General features: G+C 52.6%; 1 protein-coding gene and 2 long non-coding RNA genes across 8 annotated transcripts in view; 2 read left to right on the top strand and 1 right to left on the bottom strand.

Moving 5' to 3' along the window:
* Positions 1-22,847, bottom strand: part of LOC102450756 (UDP-N-acetylglucosamine transferase subunit ALG13-like) — a 46,274-nt gene that overhangs the window by 16,998 nt on the left and 6,429 nt on the right. For 5 of the 6 annotated variants that reach the window (XM_075939183.1, XM_075939180.1, XM_075939181.1 and 2 more), the window contains 2 exons: positions 1,547-1,749; positions 893-995 (listed from right to left, as the gene is read on the bottom strand). The exons of the other annotated variant lie outside the window; for it this stretch is intronic. In XM_075939183.1, the coding sequence (XP_075795298.1) occupies positions 893-995; positions 1,547-1,687 (244 nt within the window). In that variant the 5' untranslated portion in view covers positions 1,688-1,749. The remainder of the gene's footprint in view (positions 1-892; positions 996-1,546; positions 1,750-22,847) is intronic. 6 annotated transcript variants of the gene reach the window in all.
* On the top strand, positions 2,319-14,675 carry LOC142830948 (uncharacterized). The gene is made up of 6 exons (XR_012906515.1): positions 2,319-2,896; positions 3,250-3,451; positions 12,066-12,311; positions 12,590-12,649; positions 12,845-12,931; positions 14,099-14,675. It is a non-coding gene; the product is annotated as an uncharacterized LOC142830948 (long non-coding RNA).
* On the top strand, positions 14,832-18,635 carry LOC142830949 (uncharacterized). Its single transcript, XR_012906516.1, has 3 exons — positions 14,832-15,130; positions 15,419-15,625; positions 18,108-18,635. It is a non-coding gene; the product is annotated as an uncharacterized LOC142830949 (long non-coding RNA).

Below are 22,847 nucleotides of genomic sequence, written 5' to 3' on the forward strand. Positions count from 1 at the left end.
GCAGCCTAGGGGAATCAGGTAAGCATGGGGGCTGGGAGTGTTGGGGATCAGGGGGTGACTCGGGGGGGGAAGCTGGGCGCTGAGTGTTTGTAGGGTTGCCAGGTGCTCGGCATTTTCCCCTCCTGGCCAGGGAAAAATTCAGAGAATACCGGACAGCTCAGGTGTCCAGTATTCTCTAAATGTTTTTGCTGGACAGGAGGCAAAAATACCAGACTGTCCGGGTGAATACCGAATACCTGGCAACCCTACTTGTCACCCTGCATGGCTAATTCCACCACTCCCTCCCTTCCATTAGATTCCCCCTCCCTGTCAGCCGACGGCCAGGGCAGTGAGTGGGGGGGGGGGGGGGGGAGAGAGAGTGAGTGTGTGTGTGTGTGTGTGTTATACACCCGAGACTTCAACTGCTGAGACCAGGGTCCCTTGCAGCGGGCAACCTGGAGGAGGTTGACGGGCGCCCCTATAAGTTTAAAGGGAGAGCTTATTACACCTCAGATTTTAGCTGCTAGAATCCGTGATTCCTTCACAGCGGGCAGCCTGGGGGAGGCTGAGAGGTGCCCCAACGGACCTGTCACCTGGGAGTGACACAAATCCAAACGCCCAAGCTCTCCCTATACCTGTCCCTGATGACCGGCTGAAGTTCTTTTAAATTGTGCTTGGTTCTGTTACAGCAACTGAAGAAGTCAGGTTAAAGCTTAAACAGTTACTATTTTATTGTTACAGGGTAAACTTAGTTGTTAAATGCTACTGCTGTGTTACAGATAACACAGCCACTACAAAGGACAGGACAGAAATTACACTAATAAGTCACTTACAGGTACCATGAAACCCTTTTGGTTCTCTGAGCTCTTATTAAATGCATGCAAAATAGACACCTAGCAGGTATAATTCTCACCCCTGTGTTCCAGACTTGGCGTGGCCAGCGTCTTTCTCTCAATCCCTCGGGAAGAAGTAGGGCAAGGTTGGGCGTCCCACAGACCTCGGGAGACAATCAATACCTGCCAGAAGGTATAGATGATTGGAGCTCAAATGGGGTGGGCTACTAAACCCCTCCTTATACCCCTTGGGTCATGTAGGCTTCTTCCTGGTCTCAAGTGGTCAATTAGGAAAAATGGCTTTGAATGCCAAGTTTCCCACGAAGGGTGCAAAGCATAACTCACACCTGGGAAAATGCAGTCAATGGGCACCTCTGGTATGTGATGGCCGAAGATTCCTCTTCTGGGACAGTGCAGGCGTGTCAATTACTGGTAAACAAGATGGGGTTCATGTCTGGCTACACTCCCCCAGCTGCACCCCTCACCATGAATCCCACAGCCAGGCCTTCCTACCCTGTCATGTGCCTACACCATGTAGTCTAATCCAACCATGTGGGAGATTTATTGTCTGGAGTCTCAGTGCCCACCTGCCCCTCAAATGTAATGCACCCCACAGTACTATTCCTAGTGCTAAGTTTGGGAAGCTCACATACTCCCCCTGACCATGGACAGCTGCACTCCCCTCCTCCAATAGTGTCACTCAGTTGAGGTGAAAGGAAGAGGAAGTTACTCACCTTGTGTAGTAACGATGGTTCTTCGAGATGTGCCCCATGGGTACTCCACTCTAGGTGACGGGTCCGTCCCGGCGCCACTGATCGGGAGATTTCATAGCCATATCGGGCCGGACCGCGTATGCTCCCTGTGCCGCTGGTCATTCGCACCCTTTCAAACGTGCGCGGTTCGGCCCCCCCCACCAGTTCCTCTCACCACTTGGTCTCTGAAAAGAGAAAGAGAGAAAACAACCCTGGAGCGGGGAGAGGAGGGCAGGACGTGGAGCACCCACGGGGCACATCTCGAAGAACCATTGTTACTACACAAGGTGAGTAACTTCCTCTTCTTCTTCGAATGGCCCCGTGGGTGCTCCACTCTAGGTGACTGTATAGCAATAGTTGGAACAAGGAGCGCTCTGGGTTAATTAGGTTTTACTGTATAAAGGACTGCAGAAGCCACTGTATGGTCCACTGCCCACTTTTGCACTATAGCGTAATGTCTCATAAATGTAGAGCTGGAAGCCCATGTGACTGTCCTGCAAATATCTGCTAATGGAACTCCTCTGGCAAAGGCGGTAGATGTCGCCACTGCTCTAGTCGAGTGCACTCGTGGCTGAGAAGCCAAGGGTCTACCCCAAATGGAATGGCATGTGGTAATGCATAAGGTAATAAGCTTGGCAATGCGCTGAGTGGAGAGTGCAGCACCCTTAGATCGGTGAGCCGTCGATATCAGAAGTCTATCTGTCTCCACTGGCGGGTTCTGTCTATGTAAAAGGAAAGAGCACACCTAACGTCCAGCGTATGCAGCAGGGCCTCCTTTGTTGAGGCATGCGGCTTAGGGTAAAAGGAAGGAAGGATGATCAGTTCATTGATATGAAATGACGAAGATACCTTGGGTATGAACGCTGGGTGTAATCGTAATGTCACCAAGTCCTTTGAGAAAGAAGTAAAAGGAGGATTTGTCATTATCGCCCCTAGCTCGCTAACTCTACGTGCTGATGTAATTGCGAGCAAGAAAATGGTCTTCATGGTTAACATCTGTAAGGGTACAGATGCTAGAGGCTCGAATGGAGGATACATAATTGTATCGAGTACCAGGTCGAGGTTCCATGACGGCGGAGGTGGCCTTCGAGGTGGGCTTATATTGGTCAGGCCTTTGAGGAATCGTTTAGTCATCGGGTGAGAGAACACCGAAGAACCCTGTATTGGGTAATGGAAGGCACTGATGGCTGCCAAGTGAACTCTGAGGGATGCCAGAGAAAGCTTCAAGTTTCGCAGGTGAAGAATGTATTCGAGAATTTGGTGTGGAGGAGAAGACAACGGTTGAACGTTATTCTGGAGGCACCAGTAGCAGTATCTGTGCCATTTAGCCAGGTAAGTACTTTGCGTAGACTTCTTTCTACTATGTATCAATGTGGACCTGACCTGATCTGAACAAAGCTTTTCATCTAGTCTAAGCCAGTCAGGAGCCATACTGTCAAGTGCAATGCTTCTAGTTTGGGGTGAAGGAGAGATCCCTGGTCTTGAGAGAGGAGATCTAGGTACAAGGGCAGAGGCCATGGTGGTCGAAGTGACATCTTGTGTAAGAACGGATACCATGCTTGCCTCAGCCAAGCTGGTGCTATTAAAATTACTGTCGCCCTCTCCATCTTGATTTTCTCTAGTATTCTGGGAATGAGGACTGTTGGTGGAAAAGCATACAGTAGTGACTTTTTCCAATTGCTCAGGAGTGCATCGCCGAGAGATCCTTTGCCGATCCCTGCTCTGGAGCAAAGGCGACACTTTTTGTTGATGGATGTCGCAAAGAGATCTACAGGGGCATTCCCCATCTGCGGAAGATCCTCTGAAGTACATCCAACCTCACCTCCCACTCATGGTTCGTGGGGAAGCGTCTGCTGAGGGAATCGGCAATGACATTGGCTATGCCAGGTAAGTACGATGCTGTTATGATTATGTTGTTCTGTATGCACCAATTCCAGTATCGTACCGCTTCGGCGCATAGGGAGCGTGATCTTGCTCCTCCCGGTCTGTTTATATAATATATCGCCGCTATGTTGTCTGTCAACACCCTGACTTTTTTGTGTCTCAGACTGGGGAGGAAGTGTTTGCATGCTAGAAAGATTGCTCGCAACTCTAGCTGGTTGATGTGAAGGCGTCTCTCGGTGTGAGACCATTGGTCCCTGAATGCGCTCCTCACCCATGTGAGCACCCCATCCGATGAGTGAAGCATCTGATGTTAACTGAACTGATGGCTGAGCTTGGTGAAACGGTACTCCCGTGAGGATGTTTAATGGGTTCGTCCACCATCGGAGGGACCTGTGCATGTGGGATGGAGGAGTAACCAATGTGTGTATGTCGTGTCTTGTGGGGACATACACCATTGACAGCCAGTGCTGTAGATTTCTTAGATGGAGACGTGCGTGCGGGACGACGAAGGTGGCTGCAGCCATGTGGCTGAGCAAGCGCAGGCAAGTATGTGCTGAGACTGTTGCGGTTTTGTGGAGAAGATTGACCAGGTCTTTTATTGCCTGGAATCTGTCCCTGGGCAGATACACTCTCGCCGTATGGGAGTTGAGAACTTCTCCTATGAACTTTATGTTTTGTATTGGAATTAACGTGGACTTTTGTTCGTTTACTATCAGCCCGAGTGAGTTGAAAGTCTCTCTGACGATTGAAAGCATCCGTGTTGTCTCCTGTCGTGATGTTCCCTTTATGAGACGGAGTCATCATATTCCCTTACCTGGACAACTGAGACGACAAAGGTGGGCGGCGACAACGGCAAGTGTTTTTGAAAAGACTCTTGGAGCCGAAGCCAGCCCAAACGGAAGGACGCAATACTGAAAATGCTCGTTGCTTATAACAAATCGCAGAAAACGTCTGTGCACCGGGTGTACGGCCACATGAAAGTAGGCATCCTGGAGGTTGAGGGCCACGAACCAGTCGTCGGTGTCGAGAGAAGGAATGATCGTAGTCAGAGTCACCATTTTGAGCGCAACCAGGAACAGCTAACAGGAGAGTTTGGAGAGGGAGTTCTCCAGGTAAAAGAGGACTAAAAACGGGACCCTTGTGGTAAGTGGCTGTCTGGAATGTGTGTTTGTGTGTGGGGAGTTATTTGCAGTGTGCTGAGCTTGTGTTTGTCTGGATTGTTTGTTTGGTTGGTTGGTTTGTCTGTTTGAAGGAGCTTCTAAAAGGTTTGAAATCTAGAAGCCTCTGTTAATTGGCTGAGCCTCAGTCAGGGGGAGGGGCTACCAGAGCTATATAAGCCTGTGACTCAGCGACCAGGGAGAGCGCGACCAGGAACAGCTAACAGGAGAGTTTGGAGAGGGAGTTTAGAGGGCACTTGTGACCTTCTTTAAAACATAACTCTTAGAATAATCTATATTCCAGAGGTTTAAACAGAATCCCTGTTTACACTTTAACTTATTCATTAAAAAAATGGAGACAGAAGCCCAGCAGCAGAGTGGGGTCTATCCTGTTTATTGCATCGAGTGTAACATGTATGATTACCTGCCCTGTGGGTGGGTGGCGTATGTGTGCACCCGTTGCAAGGAGCTCCTGACCCTCAGAGACCGAATTCGGGCTTTGAAGGACAGGGTGGCTGAACTGGAGGAGCTAAGGGAGATAGAGAGATATGTTGATGAGACTTTCCGGGACACTGTAGTACTGTCCCACCTCCAGTCTGAGAGCCCCAGTGCTCTTAAGGAGGATGAAAGTCTCAAGGGAACAGAGCATTCAATGGGAGCAGAGGGAAACCATCCCGTAGTTGGGACCCTCCTTCCAGAGGATGTTGCGGTATCCTCTCGCACTGAGGATACCTCTGAGAGGGAGGGAATACCAGTTAGGAAGAGGCAGGTGTTAGTAGTGGGTGATTCGATCGTTAGAAACATAGATAGCTGGGTTTGTGATGACCGGGAGAACCGTATGGTCACTTGCCTGCCTGGTGCGAAGGTTGCGGATCTCTCGAGGCATCTAGATAGACTTATGTGTAGTGCTGGGGAGGAGCCGGTGGTCGTGGTACATGTAGGTACCAATGACGTAGGGAAGGGTAGGAGAGATGTCCTGGAGGCCAAATTTAGGCTGCTAGGAAAGAGACTGAAATCCAGGACCTCTATGGTGGCATTCTCGGAAATGCTTCCAGTTCCACGCGCAGGGCCAGGTAGGCAGGCAGAGCTTCAGAGTCTCAATGCGTGGATGAGATGATGGTGTAGGGAAGAGGGGTTTGGCTTTATTAGGAACTGGGGACACTTTTGGGAGAGGGGGAGCCTATACAGGAAGGATGGGTTCCACCTAAACCAGGGTGGAACGAGACTGCTGGCACTAAACATTAATAAGGCTGTAGAGCAGTTTTTAAACTAAGAGATGGGGGAAAGCTGATTGGTGCGGAGATGCACGTAAATCGGAAGGAGACTTCTCTTAGAGGAGAATCCATTGATAGAGAATCTCTAAGCTGTAGTCAGAAAGAGAGGAGGGGAGAGGGCAAACCAAGGGCCCGAGCAGACAAACAACCGCATACAAAGAAATCCAATGCATCAGGGAAGGGCAGACAAATAACCAGTGGCAAATCTCTAAAGTGCTTGTACACAAATGCTAGGAGTCTGACTAATAAGATGGGTGAACTAGAGTACCTCGTATTAAATGAGGAGATTGACATAATAGGCATCACTGAAACCTGGTGGAATGAGGAAAATCTGTGGGACACGATCATACCAGGATATAAAATATATAGAAAGGATAGAGCAGGCCGGGTGGGTGGCGGAGTGGCACTGTATGTGAAAGATAATGTAGAATCAAATGAAATAAAAATATTAAGTGAATCAACATGTTCCATAGAATCGCTATGGATAGTAATTCCATGCTCCAATAATAAGAAATTAGCAGTAGGGATATATTACCGACCACCTGACCAGGACAGCGATACTGACATTGAAATGCTGAGGGAGATTAGAGAGGCTACCAAAATAAAGAACTCTATAATAATGGGGGATTTTAATTACCCCCATATTGACTGGATACATGTCACCTCAGGAAGAGAAGCGGAGATAAAATTTCTCAATGGTTTAAATGACTGCTTCTTGGAGCAGCTAGTGCAGGAACCCACAAGGGGAGAGGCAATTCTCGATTTAGTCCTGAGTGGAGTGCAGGATCAGGTCCAGGATATAACTGTTACAGGACCGCTTGGGAATAGTGACCATAATAGAATAACATTTAACATTCCTGTGGTGGGAAGAACACCTCAGCAGTCCAGCACCCTGGCATTTAATTTCAAAAAGGGGAATTACACAAAAATGAGGAGGTTAGTTAAACAGAAATTAAAAGGCACAGTGACTAGAGCAAAGTCCCTGAAAGTTGCATGGAAACTTTTTAAAGACACCATAATAGAGGCCCAACTTAAATGTATACCCCAAATTAAAAAAACATAGCAAGAGACCTAAAAAAGAGTCACCGTGGCTTAACCACCATGTAAAAGAAGCAGTGAGGGACAAAAAGGTATATTTTAAGAAGTGGAAGTCCAATCCTAGTGAGATAAATAGAAAGGAACATAAACACTGTCAAATCAAGTGTAAAAATGTAATAAGAAAAGCAAAAAAAGATTTTGAGGAACAGCTAGTCAAAAACTCAAAAAGAAATAACAAAATGTTTTTTAAGTACATTAGAAGCAGGAAGCCTGCTAAAAAACCTGTGGGTCCCCTAGATGATCGAGCTATAAAAGGAGCAATCAAGGACGATAAAGCCATTGCGGAGAAACTAAATGATTTCTTTGCTTCAGTCTTCACGGCTGAGGACGTTGGGGAGATTCCTCAATCTGCACCGTCCTTTGTGGGTGATGAATCTGAGGAACTGTCCCGGATTGAAGTGTCATTAGAGGAGGTTTTGGAACAAATAGAAAAACTTAATGTTTACAAATCTCCGGGACCGGATGGCATTCATCCAAGGGTTCTAAAAGAACTCACATGGGAAATTGCTGACCTATTATCTGTAGTTTGTTACCTATCCTTTAAATCGGCTTCCTACCTAATGACTGGAAGGTAGCTAACGTGACACCAATATTTAAAAAGGGCTCTAGAGGCGATCCTGGCAATTACAGACCGGTAAGTCTAACTTCAGTACCGGGCAAATTAGTCGAAACAATAGTAAAGAATAAAATTGTGAAGCATGTAGAAGAGCATAATTTATTGGACAAAAGTCAACATGGTTTCTGTAAAGGGAAATCCTGTCTTACCAATCTGTTAGAGTTCTTTGAAGGGGTTAACAAACATGCAGACAAGGGGGATCCAGTAGACATAGTATACTTGGATTTTCAGAAAGCCTTTGACAAGGTCCCTCACCAAAGGCTCTTGTGTAAATTACATGGCCATGGGATAAGAGGGAAGGTCCTTTCTTGGATTGAGAAGTGGTTAAAAGACAGGAAACAAAGGGTAGGAATAAATGGTAAATTTTCAGATTGGAGAGGGGTAACTAGTGGTGTACCTCAAGGGCCAATCCTGGGACCAGTCCTTTTCAACTTATTCATAAATGATCTGGAGAAAGGGGTAAGCAGTGAGGTGGTAAAGTTTGCAGATGATACAAAACTGTTTAGGATAGTCACAACAGAAGCAGACTGTGAGGGACTCCAAGAAGATCTCACCAAACTGAGTGATTGGGCAACAAAATGGCAAATGAAATTTAATGTGGATAAATGTAAAGTAATGCACATCGGGAAAAATAACTCCAACTATACGTACAGTATGATGGGGGCTATTTTGGCTACGACAAATCAGGAAAGGAAGGGATCTTGGAGTTATCGTGGACAGTTCTCTGAAAACTTCCACGCAGTGTGCAGCGGTGGTCAAAAAGGCAAATAGGATGCTGGGAATTATTAAGAAAGGGATAGAAAATAAGACCCAGAATATCTTACTGCCCCTGTATAAAACTATGGTACGCCCACATCTTGAATACTGTGTACAGATGTGGTCTCCTCACCTCAAAAAAGATATTTTGGCCTTGGAAAGGGTTCAGAAAAGGGCAACTAAAATGATTAGGGGTTTGGAACGGGTCCCATATGAGGAGAGGTTAAAGCGACTGGGACTTTTCAGTTTAGAAAAGAGGAGACTGAGGGGGGATATGATAGAGGTCTATAAAATCATGAGTGGTGTGGAGAGGGCTGATAAAGAAAAGTTATTTATTAGTTCCCATAATAGAAGAACTAGAGGACACCAAATGAAATTAATGGGTAGCAGGTTTAAAACTAATAAAAGAAAGTTCTTCTTCACACAGCGTGTAGTCAACCTGTGGAACTCCTTGCCAGAGGAGGCTGTGAAGGCTAGGACTATAATAGAGTTTAAAGAGAAGCTGGATAAATTCATGGAGGTTAGGTCCATAAAAGGCTATTAGCCAGGGGATAAAATGGTGTCCTTGGCCTCTGTTTGTCAGAGGCTGGAGAGGGATGGCAGGAGACAAATCGCTTGATCATTGTCTTCGGTCCATCCTCTCTGGGGCACCTGGTGCTGGCCACTGTCGGTAGACAGGATACTGGGCTAGATGGACCTTTGGTCTGACCCAGTACGGCCGTTCTTATGTTCTTATGAACCGCTGCTTCCGCAGATAACGGTTTAACCTTCGTAGATCGAGTATGGGTCTCCAACCCCGTTTTCTTTTGAGTTAGGAAGTACCTCGAATAAAACCCTTTTCCCCTGAAGCAGTCTGGGATCCTTTCTATCGCTCCGATTTCTAACAGACGATAGGCCTCCTGTTGTAAGAGGGTCTCGTGAGAAGAGTCCCTGAAAAGGGACGGGGTGGCAGGGGTGAGGGGAGGAAGGGATGTGAATGGGATAGTGAGTCCGGATTTTATCACTTCCAAAACCCATCTGTCCGATGATATGGCAACCCACTGATAGTAGTAGGGTCGCAGCTGATGTTTGAAAATGGGAGTGGTGTCTCTGACTGAAACAGGAATGTTCGGTGTGCCCTCGACCTGAAAGTCAAACCTGCTGCTTGGGTGCCACTGCATTATTCGCCCTAGATGTCTGAGGGTGTCTGCGCTGTGTCCTCTGCTTGGACTGGTTCTGATCATATGGACAGTTTTGCTGTCTGCGAAATTGGTACTCATAACGTCTTTGGAATGGGAAATAACGCTTACGGCGGAAAGGTGGAACGTACATCCCGAGCGTACGTAAGGTGTCCCGGGAATCTTTGCCCGTGTGGAGCACCTCGTCTGTTTTCGCCGCAAACAACTTAATCCTGTTGAATGGAAGATCCTCGACCTTGGATTGCAACTCTTTCAGTACAGCAGCGGTCACAAGCCATGAAGGTCTTCTCATGGAAACTGCTGTTGCAATTGTTCGAGCCGCTGTGTCTGCCACATCCATGGCAATTTGCAAACCTGCTCTGCTACATGCATAGCCCTCCTGCAGTAAAGATCGGAGAAGTATTTTGTCGGTTTCGGAAATTCTCTGAGCAATTTCCAATAATTTCGCAATGTTATCAAAACTATGATTAGAAAGCAAGGCTGCGTAATTTGCGATACGAAGGAGAAGTGTTGAAGAGGAGTACACTTTTCTTCTGAATATGTCCAGTCTCTTTGCGTCCTTGTCTGCTGCCGAATTTCTTACTTGCGGATTCTTTGCTCTTTGCAGAGCTGCATCCACCACCAACGAGTTTGGCTGAGGGTGAGTAAAAAGGAACTCAGCACCCTTTGAAGATATAAAGTATCTCTTCTCTGCTCGCTTACATGATGGAGTAGTGGAAGCCGGCGTATTCCAAATTTCTGTGGCTGGCTCCAGGATCGCCTCGTCCAGCGGCAGAGCCACCTTAGATTGCTGTCTAGGGTGCAAGTTCTTTAGTAACTTATACTGCTTTGCTTTCACCTCCACTAACTGAACCTCCTGTGATTGTGCCACCCTCTTAAAGAGGTCTTGAAATTCTCGGGTGTCATCTGGTGGTGAGGAGTCCATTGCAAAAACTGCGTCATCAGGAGAAGATGACTGGGCATCCTGTGGGGAAGCTTGTGGCGTCCACTCATCTGTGTCCGAGATTTGACCCTCTTCAGGTTTCGACAGGACCGAAACTGAAGGGGCACTAGGAGGAGGTCCAGGTGACTGCAGCAGTTGGTGGTCAGAGACAGGTGGCGAGCGGCATCTATAAGATGACTGGCGGCAGCAACACGAATAAGAATGGGACGGTGATCTAACCTGCCTCCCCATGTAATAACTCCTGTGATAACGATAGTCAGAATCAGGAGATGACCTTCTGGAAGCGTATCTACTGCCATATCTAGTATGGTGAGATCTTGGAGGGGAGTAACTCGGAGAGCGAGATGTGTATTTGTAATAATGGCGAGATCTTTGTTGCGGGGAACGCAAAGACTTATGCCTTGGAGAGTAAGGTCCCTTTCCCGATACTGGATAATGGGGTGGGGAAGGGTCTGTTGAAGGCACAGGAGAGGGAGACAGTGAATGATCCCTAGGGATCGACTTTCCAGATGCTTTTATAGGGACTGATGATAAGTGCCCTTTAACAATTGAAGAGTCCCCTGCTGTGCTCCAGTAGATCTCTTTCACAGATGGAGAGTCTGATTCATGGCAGGAGGGAGAGCCTGTTTGCAGTCTTGATGTACACTGCTAAGTAGGGTGTGAGAACGCTCTCGGTGCCGATCCGGATAATTCCCGCGGCACCGGGTGTGCTGCGGAACAGCTGATGGCTGCCACTGCCGGCTGCATTGTCGGCGCCGGGTCCACACTTTGCGGTGCTGGGCTCTTCCGGTGCGGTCTCCTGTCCAGTGCGGACGGCACGCGGTCTCGCAGAACCATAAGCGGCACCGCCTCAGTGACCGCCCTGACTGCTGACTCTGGTGCCGATCCCTGCATGTCCTGCTGTTCCGGGGACGGTGCCTTCTCCGTCGGTGCCATTAGCTGGGGCCGCTTGCTCCCCAAAGGGGTCGGAGCCTGCGTATGCTCCCTATGAAGAGGGGAGGCTGGCGGTGGGGCAGATGCCGTGCATTGCTTGCCAGGCTTAGAAGATCGTGGCTGTGAAATTGACTTAGCTGCTGAGCAGCTATTTTCCGATCCCCGGTCTCCCTGATTTATCAGAGGTAGAGGAATCGCTGGCAGGGAGCGGGCAGGGGAGGCTTTTTTCTTCTTTGCTCCCACTGCTGCAGGGGATAATGTCCTTCTTTTCGGGGGTTGAAGGGACTCCTGTTGTAGAGTGTGTGATGGCTGAAGAGCCTTATCACATAGAAGGAGTTTCAGGCGTAGGTCTCTGACTCTTCTTGCCCTCGGTGTTAGTTTACAGCAGTGGGCGCATTTGCTAGTGACATGAGACTCCCCCAGGCAACGAATGCAGTGTATGCCCATCAGAAGCGAGCATTGCGTCTTTACACTGACCACACCACTTAAAGCCGGGTGATCCCGACATGGCGGTGAAACTGACAAGAAAGCGCTTCAGCGCGTAACTGACTAAAACGATCTTCTTTTCTCTTTTTTTTTTTGAAGACTAACTAAACAAAGGCTAATAACTAACTAACACTAAAGTTTAACTATTTACACGAATGAGGTTTTTTTTTTTTTAGAGAAATGGTAAGCGACCGAAGAGAGATCGCCAGCTCCAGTCAGCAACTGAGGACGGTTGAGAGGAACTGGCGGGGGGGGGCCGAACCGCGCACGTTAGAAAGGGCGCGAATGACCAGCAGCACAGGGAGCATGCACGGTCCGGCCCGATATGGCTATGAAATCTCCCGATCAGTGGCGCCGGGACGGACCCATCACCTAGAGTGGAGCACCCACAGGGCCACTCGAAGAACTTAAATTTCTTACAGGTACTGTCCTATCGCAACTCAGGTCCCTGCCAGCTTTTTCAATAGCTCCCTGATGGCTTTTGCCACAGCTCAGCCAGTTCTTGCTGGAGCTGCACACTGAGATGCACCCGTTTACTTTCACCTCTGGGATCCAGGCAGCCTGATTTCTATTTCCACGAGCACTAACAGTGTGGTTTGTGGGGGAGGGGGAACTGACCCCTCCCCTGCCCCCCACTTCTCATCCCAGACCTGGGTTTCCCAGCTGATTCTAACTGGCTCTTCTCTCTGCTGGACACCAGGTGGTGCTGCTGGATTTCGGAGCCACTCGCAGCTTTGACAAGACAGATCAGTACATTGAGGTGAGACTGTCCCTGCGCTGGGCTTTCTCCAGCAGGGCTCACTGTAGGGAGCAGGGCAAGAATTCTGTCAGAGGAGAGGGACCCCGGTTATTCCAGCCCTGGCTTCTCCCAGCAGGAGGCACTGAAGGGAGTGGGACAGAAGGATTTTGAGCCCTGTGCTTATCTTACATGGCCTCTGGGCCACTTTGATTCCAGATCATTCAAGCTGCGGCTAAAGGTGACCGGGCTGGGGTGCTGCAGTGATCCATCGCACTTCAGTTTCTCACTGGCTATGAGACTCAGGTGAGATACAGGCAGTCCCCGAGATACAGGCAGAGCTGCGGGGGAAGCCGACAGCGGGACAGCCCAGACGCCCTGCGGCTGTCCTGTTGCCGGCGTCCTCAGCAGACCAGGGAGACTGGGAGCAAAGCTGCAGAGGACCCAGGCGGCGGGACCGCGGTGCGTCTCGGTCTGCTGCCCGCGTCTTCCTGGTCTGCTGGGGTGGGAGGGGGGGGGCGCAGCTAGTACGCCCCTCCCCCCCCCCAGCAGACTAGGCTTTTCTCCGGACGCCTGTGGCAGAGCAGCTGGGGCGCTGCCGGTTGGTCCCGCAGCGCCGCTCTGGGCGCTACTGGACCAACCCAGCAGCACCCCAGCTGCTCTGCCCCAGGCGTCCTGATTTAGCCGCTGCTGAAACTGACCAGCGCTGACTACAGGAAGCCCGAGGCAGAGTTGCTCTGCCCCGGGCTTCCTGGAATCAGCTGCTGATCAGTTTCAGCAGCAGCTGACTTGGGGACTGTGACGGGGTGAGTCAACCCCGTCACTCAACCAAGCCGGGAGACGCAGGCGCTGCCAATGAGGCGGGGGATGCTAGTCGGAGGGAGCAGGCGCTGGAGGCCCGCCGCAAGACCAATCGTCATCCGGGGGCGACAGGCATGCTGGATGACGTCAGCGGCGCGACGCCAGTAGGGGGCGGGACACCCGGAAGTGCGCCAGGGCCGGCAGAGGCGGGGAGGGATACAAAAGGAGGAGAGACACCCCAGGGGGAGGAGGTCGGACGGGGGAAGAGGGATGTCGGGGAGATCCGAGGGCGCCCGGTGAGGAGGTGGAGGTGGGATGTGGGCTAGACCCGCTGGCGGGGTTGGCAGTGACCCAGGGCGGGTCGTGGAACCCGAGAGCAGGCGAGTTTAGGGGCGAGCCCCCACCTGCTACCACCAGGAGTATTGAGCTCCTGGTGTTAGGGCCCTGGGTCGGGGTCTGGAGAGAGGGTGGGCCCGGACCCCCCACCCCGCCGCCAGGGCGTGCGATATTGTGACCGGTGGGAGTCGTAGCGGGGCCCCGCGAGTAAGGGGGGGGACCTCTCCCCCCACAAAGGGAGGGTAACCTGTGACACGTGGTGGAGAATGTGGGCACCGATCCGGGCCCCGCGATAAGGGCCGGAAACCGGGAGACGAATGTATTTGATGTTTAAAGGGACAGACGCGATGGAGGCGAATAAAGTCGTGGAATGGCTGGTGGAGAGCCAACGCCAGCTGCAGCAGCAGCAGACTGAAGCGTTGCAGCAGCTCACCTCGGAATTCCGGGAACAGCAGCGACAACTGGTGCGCGAGCTGAGGGATGGGGGAGCCGCACCAGGACCCGCGTGCAGGGAGGACGAGGAGACGATAAGTTCCCGCCTCCCAATTAGGCTAACCAAACTGGGGCCCGAGGATGACGCAGATGCATTCTTGATAACATTTGAACGCGTGGCCACGGTGGCACGGTGGCCCCAGGAACAATGGGCCACCATTCTAGCCCCTTACCTTTCGGGGCCAGCACAGCTGGCATACCGGGGCATGTCAGATCGAAAAGCTCTGTGTTATTATAAGGTAAAGGAGGCCATACTGGACCAATTGGGTATTTCACCGGAGACCTATAGACGGAAGTTCCGGAGTGCGAAGTACGGAACGGGGGAGCGGCCCAGGGCGGCGGCCCAAAGGGTTAAGGAAGCCGGCCTGCGGTGGTTGGAACCCTCCACCAAGACGGCGGCACAAGTGGCAGACCTGGTAATTTTAGAGCAGTACCTCCAAATATTACCCCTGGAGGGGCAAAGATGGGTACGTCGCCACCTCCCCGGGACTTTAGAGGAGGCGGTCACTCTTATGGAACATTTTATGGCTGCCGAGGAGATGGAAGAAAAGGGTAAGGTGGGGACTGGGACGGGGACCTTAGTGAAGGGTGGGTTTAACCCCCGACCAAAGGATCCCCGAAACGACGGGGGCCCAGTGCCTAGGCTCCCGCCATCACGGGGCATGGGAGGGAGATTAGCGCCGGTGTGGCGCAGCCCGGAGAAAGGGGAAAACGAGGAGAGACGGAGCAACAAGGAAAGGAGACTGGACGCCAGACCCCCACCATCTCCAAAACACGTGTTTCCAATGCGGACAAGAAGGACACTTTAAAAGAGAATGCCCGATGATGGATTGTACGTACGGGCAACCTGGCCCCCGGCGAGCCACACAGTCGGAGGTAAGCCCCGCACGGATAACACGGAAGATCCGGGTAAACGGGCGGTGGGTCGAGGCTATACTGGATTCAGGGTGTGGCCAGACTCTGGTCCGGACTGGCGTAATGGGGGCGGGGGCGCTCGAGGGAGGCCGGATATGGATCCGGTGCATTCACGGGGACGCGTGGGCCTACCCCACTGCCCGCGCCAACCTCTACGACGGGCAGCGAGGGGGAGTTATGAGGGTGGCCATCGCCAGCCAGCTACCCTACCCAGTGTTGCTAAGGCGAGATTGGCCCGGGTTCTACCAGCTCTTACAGGGAAGAATCGACTCCACGGGAAGGGACGTCAGACCTGTATGGGCCGCGCAACAGGAGGAGCGCGGGCCCTCACCCCAGCGCAAGACCAGAGAGATGAGCTGGCGGAGGGACCCCACGGCACTGGAGCCAGATATGGGAGACTTCATGATCTTGCAGAGGGAGGATCCCACACTACAACATGCGTGGGAGTACGCCCGGGTAAGGACAGAAGAAGAGGGAGAGGGAAGTGGGATTACCCCACAAGGCCCACGCTTTGAGATTCAAGGCGATAGACTATATCGGATCCACAAAGGGGATGGGCCGCACGGGGAAGAAGCCCAACTGGTGGTGCCCCGCGCCTATCGATGGAGGGTAATGGAGCTAGCGCATGATAACCCCTGGGTGGGTCACCTGGGAGGGGAAAAGACCCAGCAGAGAGTGCTCCAATGATTCTTTTGGCCCGGGATATACCAGGATGTTAAGAACTTCTGCGCCTCCTGCCCACAATGCCAGCTAACGGCCAAAGCAAAGGTTCCCCTAGTCCCAATGCCCCTGGTAGAAGAGCCATTCGAACGGGTAGGATTGGACCTCGTGGGACCCCTGGAGCGAACCCGGAGGGGCCATCGGTACATTTTGGTCGTAGTAGACTATGCCACCCGCTACCCCGAGGCGGTACCGCTCCGTAAAACCACCGCCCCGGTGATAGCGGATGAACTAATGAGAATGTTTTCCCGAGTCGGCCTACCAAAGGAGATCCTGACTGACCAAGGTCCAAACTTGGTGTCGAGACTGATGAAGGAACTATGCAAGTGGCTACGGGTCAGAAAAATTCGGACATCCGTCTACCACCCACAAACAGACGGACTGGTAGAGAGGTTCAACCAAACACTGAAAGTCATGATACGGAGGCTGGTGCAGGACGACCCCCGCGACTGGGACAAACTACTTCCCCCCCTGCTCTTCGCTGTACGAGAGGTACCACAGGCATCGGTGGGGTATTCTCCCTTCGAGTTGTTATACGGGCGACGCCCCCGCAGGATCCTGGACCTAGTACGGGAGGGCTGGGAGGAACAGACCTCGACGGCACTAGGAGCCACCCAATACGTGATTAAGTTAAGAGAGAAGATGCAGACGATCGGGCGGTGGGCCCGGGACAACTTGGAAAGGGCGCAGGAGACACAGGGCCACCATTACAACCGGGACACTCAGGCTAGGGAGTTTAGGCCAGGGGACCCAGTATTGATCCTACTGCCCGTGGGCGATTCCAAATTAGTAGCACGGTGGCAGGGGCCGTTTAGGGTGTTGCGGAAAGTAGGGGAGGTGGACTACGTGGTACAAGTGGAGGGTAGGAGGCGTCGAAAGCAAATTTACCATGTGAACTTATTGAAACGTTGGGTACCCCGAGATAATCCACAGGCCGAAGCCCTGAATGCGGAAATAGAGTTCGGGCCATGGGGTGAAGAGGAGGTGCCCTGGACCGCCAGCCCGCTAGGGGAAGACCTGAACCCGGGCCAGCAAAGGCAACTCCGAGAGCTGCTGGAGCGATCCGCCGCCGGGCTCACGAGCAAGCCGGGGAGGACGACCCTCGCGTGCCATTCCACAGAGACGAACCCCGGACAAAAGATACAAGACCTCATATGCCCCGTGCCCCGTAAACTGTGGGAGACCATCCATCGGGAACTCCGGGACATGATTCAATGGGGTATCATAGAAGAGTCCCGGAGTGAGTGGCGTAGCCCAAATGTGTTGGTCCCAAAGAAGGACGGGTCAGTGAGGTTCTGCATCGACTTTCGGAAAGTCAATGCAGTATCTAAATTCGATGCATACCCAATGCCGCGGATCGACGGGTTGTTGGAGTGTCTGGGACGAGCGAGATACTTGTCCACCCTCGATTTAACGAAGGGGTATTGGCAGATCCCGTTATCCCCAGAAACGAGGGAAAAAACGGCATTCGCGACCCCGTTTGGCCTATACCAGTTCGTCACAATGCCCTTCGGTCTCCACGGGGCAGCGGCTACGTTTCAGCGACTAATGGACCGGGTCCTCAGCACGCATAAAGACTATGCAGTCGCATACATTGATGACATTATCATTTTTAGCAACTCATGGGAAGACCACCTGCGGCATGTGGACAAGGTCCTACAAACGCTCCGACAAGCAGGGCTTACCGCTAATCCAAAAAAATGTCAGTTCGGCAAGCGGGAAGTATCATATTTGGGGTACACCGTGGGGAATGGGCAGCTACGTCCAATATTGGACAAGGTAAGGGTGATCAGAGACTACCCACGACCCAATACTAAAAGACAGGTACGGCAATTTTTGGGTCTGGCGGGTTACTACCGCCGGTTTATAGAGCATTTTGCCTCGGTGGCCGCCCCCTTGACAGACATGACTAGGAATAGTAGACCGCAAAGGGTGGTGTGGGGACCTCGTGAGGTGCAAGCTTTTGAGACGTTACACAGAGCCTTGATGACGGAGCCGGTGCTACGCCAACCGGACTTCGAGAGGCCATTTGTAGTGCAAACTGATGCATCAGAGGCGGGGCTGGGGGCAGTACTCGCGCAGGAAGGAGAAGGGGCCGAGCACCCCGTGGCATACCTAAGCAGAAAGCTATTGCCCCGGGAAAAACACTATGCCACCATAGAAAAGGAGGCACTGGCGATTAAATGGGCTGTCGACTCTTTACGCTACTTCCTTCTAGGCAACCACTTCACGCTGGTGACCGACCACGCACCCCTGAAGTGGATGCAGAATATGAAGGACACCAACGCATGGATACTACGCTGGTACCTAAGTCTGCAGCCCTACTCTTTTGAAGTAAGGCATAAGCCAGGAAAGGACAACCAGAATGCAGATTGCTTATCCTGGGTGCCAGAGACCGAGCAAGAGAGGTCGGCAAGTATGCGGGACGAAGGCGGGGGTGAAGAAGGGGAAGGGGTGGAGCAACCCCTTCACCAACAACCATCCGAGGAAACAGCCGTGAGGGTGAACGGTGGGGAAGAAGAGACAGCCACACAAAGGGGGGAGGTGTGTGACGGGGTGAGTCAACCCCGTCACTCAACCCAGCCGGGAGACGCAGGCACTGCCAATGAGGCGGGGGACGCTAGTCGGAGGGAGCAGGCGCTGGAGGCCCGCCGCAAGACCAATCGTCATCCGGGGGCGACAGGCATGCTGGATGACGTCAGCGGCGCGACGCCAGTAGGGGGCGGGGCACCCGGAAGTGCGCCAGGGCCGGCAGAGGAGGGGAGGGATACAAAAGGAGGAGAGACACCCCAGGGGGAGGAGGTCGGACGGGGGAAGAGGGATGTCGGGGAGATCCGAGGGCGCCCGGTGAGGAGGTGGAGGTGGGATGTGGGCTAGACCCGCTGGCAGGGTTGGCAGTGACCCAGGGCGGGTCGTGGAACCCGAGAGCAGGCGAGTTTAGGGGCGAGCCCCCACCTGCTACCACCAGGAGTATTGAGCTCCTGGTGTTAGGGCCCTGGGTCGGGGTCTGGAGAGAGGATGGGCCCGGACCTCCCACCCCGCCGGCAGGGCGTGTGATATTGTGACCGGTGGGAGTCGTAGCGGGGCCCCGCGAGTAAGGGGGGGGGACCTCCCCCTCCCCCAAAGGGAGGGTAACCCGTGACAGGGACGCTTGGGGTTCTTAAGTTGATTCTGTATGTAAGTCAGAACTGGCGGTCAGTTTCAGCAGTGGCTGAATCTGGACGCCAGTTCCGACTTACATACAGATTCAACTTAAGAACAAACCTACAGTTCCTAACTTGTACGTAACCCGGGCACTGCCTGTACTTGGATCTCTCCCTGGCCACAGCATGGGGGCTGGGGGGTTAGTGTCCAAGTGTTAGAGGGCAGAACCTTGTTCCCCCAGCCGTCTCCATGCCTCCAATCTCTGCTCAACTTCCCCAGCTCTCCCAGCCTGTTCCCTGAACCCACCCTTGTCGACCTGTGTGCTTCCCTCAGTCACTGCTGGGCCTTCAGGTCCTGTGTACCCCCACCCATACCTCTCTGCACTCTCAGCTCCCAATGCCCCCCCCCTACTATCCACCCCACCCTATGTCTCCCCCTACTCACTGCCTCAGTGCCCTATATGCCCCCACCCCATACTCTAACTTCCCCATGCCCACCTCTGTCCTGCCACCATATTTCCCTCCAGTCCCTGCCCACCCCATCAGCCATCTCTGTGCCCCTTAGGTGCTCACACCACTTTGGCTCCCAATGCCCACAGCATTCCTGCCATCTCCCTCCTGCCCCCTGGTGTGCTGGCTTGGCCTGATCAATGCTCCTCTCCCTCAGGCGATGAAGGATGCCCAAATAGACACTGTGATGATTCTGGGCGGGGCCTTTGCTGCTGATGGCCCCTTTGAGGCCCAGAGCACAACACGCTGCATTCATGCTTTCCTGCCCATCGTGATGCAACACCGTCTGAGGCCGCCCCCTGCATCGCAAGATGGCCGGCTCCTTCCTAGTCTGTATCCGGCTTGGTGCCCGCATCCACTGCCGGCCCATCTTCCGCCAGGCCTATGCCCGCTACTGGGGCCGGGAGGGCTGAGACTTCTGAGTGTGGGGAGTGTCCTGGTAGGGTGGGGGGCCCAGCAGATACGTCAGGGTGTGGCCTCCACAGGGGGATCCTGAGGAAATAGGGTACCATCGTGGAGACTGCATGGGAGCCCCTGTCCCATTGAAATATGGGCATTTCAAAGGACCTTTCTGGGCAGGACTCAGGGGCTTTTTGATGGTGACTTCATGGAATGATGGGAATTTTGAGGGCGCCCTCAAGACTGTGACAGCTTCAGGAGGGCTCTCATGGATTAGAAGATTCAAAGGGGCCCTCATAGAAGGGTGGGAGTTTCAAGGGACCTTTAAGGTAGGTCACAGGTGAGTTTCAAAGGAATCTTCATGGGATGAGAGGAGATCCAAAGGACTCTTATCAAGGTGTTTCAAGTGAGTTTTGAGGGAGTCCTTATAGCATTATGAGATTTTTGAAGAAACCCTTAAGACAGGGAACCCTAAACAGAAGGAACCGGTGCATAGAAGAAGGGAGTCAATTCCAAGCACAGGGGAGAGGGATCAGATTTATGCCCCAAAAGCGGGCAGTAGATTTATCTTGAGGGCAAGATGGGTTAGATTGGAGCAGACCTCAAACTGTGGGTCAGGACCCAGAGATTGCAACCCCATTTTAATGGGCCACCGGAGCCAGCATTAGACTTGCTGAGACTTGGAGCTGAAGGCCAAGCTCAGATCCTACCCAGGGCAGGAGAGCTCTGGCTCTGTCCCCTCCCACAGCAGAGGGGGATTGTGGTGCAATGAAATTTGAGAGCTGCTGGGTTAGGGTCCAGAGATGAGGGGTTATGTCTGTGCATTGCACTTCTTGAGGTGGGAGTGGGGGGTTTCAGCCCTTTTCAGTTATGCAGCTTTGTTCCTGGTGGCAGGAGTAGAGGAGGGAGCCCTAGGCTATGTCTACACGGCAGCGCTATTTTGGGATAGTGGAGGTACCCAGAAATAGCGATCCTGCATCTTAACAAGCAGCCGGTTATTTCGAAATATAACGGGCTCGCTATTCGACTTCCCTGTAAACCTCATTCCACAAGGAGTAAGGGATGTTTTGGAATAGCAGGTTATTTCAAAATGTGGTGCTATTATGAAATAAGGTATTTCAAAATTGACTCGAAATAAGCTATGCGATTTGCATACCTCAGATTGCTTAGCTTATTTTGAGCTACAGGGGCAGTGTAGATGCACCTCTAGGGTGCAAGGAAGAATGTCCCAATCCCTCCCCTCAGCACCATGGGGGCTCCAAGGGGCAGGGTATGAATCTGCACTTCTGCCATCTGACCACTAAGTGGCGCGCTGCTACTGCTCATCCCTGGAAGGTGTTCTGCATTGTCTCTCAAGTCTGCTTATATGGAGCTTGGGCTGGCAGCTTGTTCTGAGGGCCAGGCTGAGCGGGGTGGAGGGGACAGAGACAAAGGCTGTGGGGAGTTCAACTTCGGGGAGGAGCCTAGGGAGGACAAAGGGGAGGGACTTAACATTTCACTGTCAATAATCCTAACAGGGCCACAAACTGCCCCCTGTGCTGCTCAACATGCTCTGACTGCAGGCTCCTCCTTGCACTTTTGTGTTTCAGGGCCTCCTGCTCTAGAGAGCAGCCTGGATGAAGTGCTGCTGTGAGGCTGCTGGGGGCAGAGAAGACCCCATTTCCTCCTCCCTCGGAACCAGAAACCACTAAGGACCCAGCTGTAGCCCTGGGGGCCATAACTCAGGGACTGGGGACACCCTCCTCAGGAGCTGCATAGCTGCAGGAAGGAATGGGTCCCCCCCCAGCAGAACCTTGGAGGTGGGGGGCATGGAATAAGACCAGTCAGGGGCATCTCCCTGCTAGACTCTACTCCCTATCTGTAAGCAAGAGTCAGCCTAACTTTGGTCTGGGACATCAGCACCATGGGGCACACACTTTCCCCACCACCTCCAGGAGCTGGGCCCAGACCAGGCACCTGCTCTGTATGGACAGTGGGGACCAGAGGAGCTGAGGGGCCTGCCACCTGCAGAGTTTCTGCTGGAGGGATACAGGCTGCCCCCTCCTCCCTTACTGAACTCGGCAATAAAAGGTTTCTGTCCTATCTGTGGTGTCTCATTGTGAAGTGGTTGGTGAGGCCCTGGGAACCAGGCCCCAGATATAGCAACCCAGTGGGGCTGGGCTGTGAGCTTCACACTCTCTGAGCCTCAGGCTGACTGATCTGGGAGGAGGCAGGCAGCAATATCTGGGCACCTGCATGGCGGCTGATGCAGAGGAAGGGGGATGCTGTTCAAGTGGGGAGTTGTGCACAACAGGATCTTGTGTTGGGGGGGCAGGGGAAGTAGGAAACTGAGCCAGACTCCAGAAAGGTGATAATTCCTTTATTAACAATTCTCCTGTTGACTTGGGTACCCCCACCTGAGTACATGCTGCTGTTGCAGTTTGCTGGCTGAGGGCACCATCCCCCTAGTTCCTAATGCAGCCTGTCCCTGAGTCCTACACTCCCTTTGTGCAGTCTTCAATGCCCCATCTCCCTATCCATGGACCCATAAGGAGAGGTTACTCACCTCTGCAGTAACTGGAGTTCTTCAAGATGGTTGTCTCCGTGGGTGCTCCACCTTAGGTGCTTCAGCGCCGCTGAGCCCAGGACGGCGATCTTTTATAGCAGTACCCCTGGCCAGCCGCATACGCAGGGAGCCAGTGTGTGTTCTATGCAGGCTACTGCGCATGCGCAATTGGCCCTCCCCTCCCCACTCCTCAGTTCCTTTTCTGCCCCGGAGATGTTGTATCTCGAAGCAAAGGGGAGGCGGAAGGGTGGTGGAGCACCCACGGGGACAACCATCTTGAAGAACTCCAGTTATTGCAGAAGTCAGTAACCTCTCCTTCTTCGAGGACTGTCCCCATGGGTGCTCCACCTTAGGTGATTAT

The sequence above is a fragment of the Pelodiscus sinensis genome, chromosome 11 (assembly GCF_049634645.1).
Source record: "Pelodiscus sinensis isolate JC-2024 chromosome 11, ASM4963464v1, whole genome shotgun sequence".
NCBI classification, from domain to species: Eukaryota; Metazoa; Chordata; order Testudines; family Trionychidae; genus Pelodiscus; species Pelodiscus sinensis.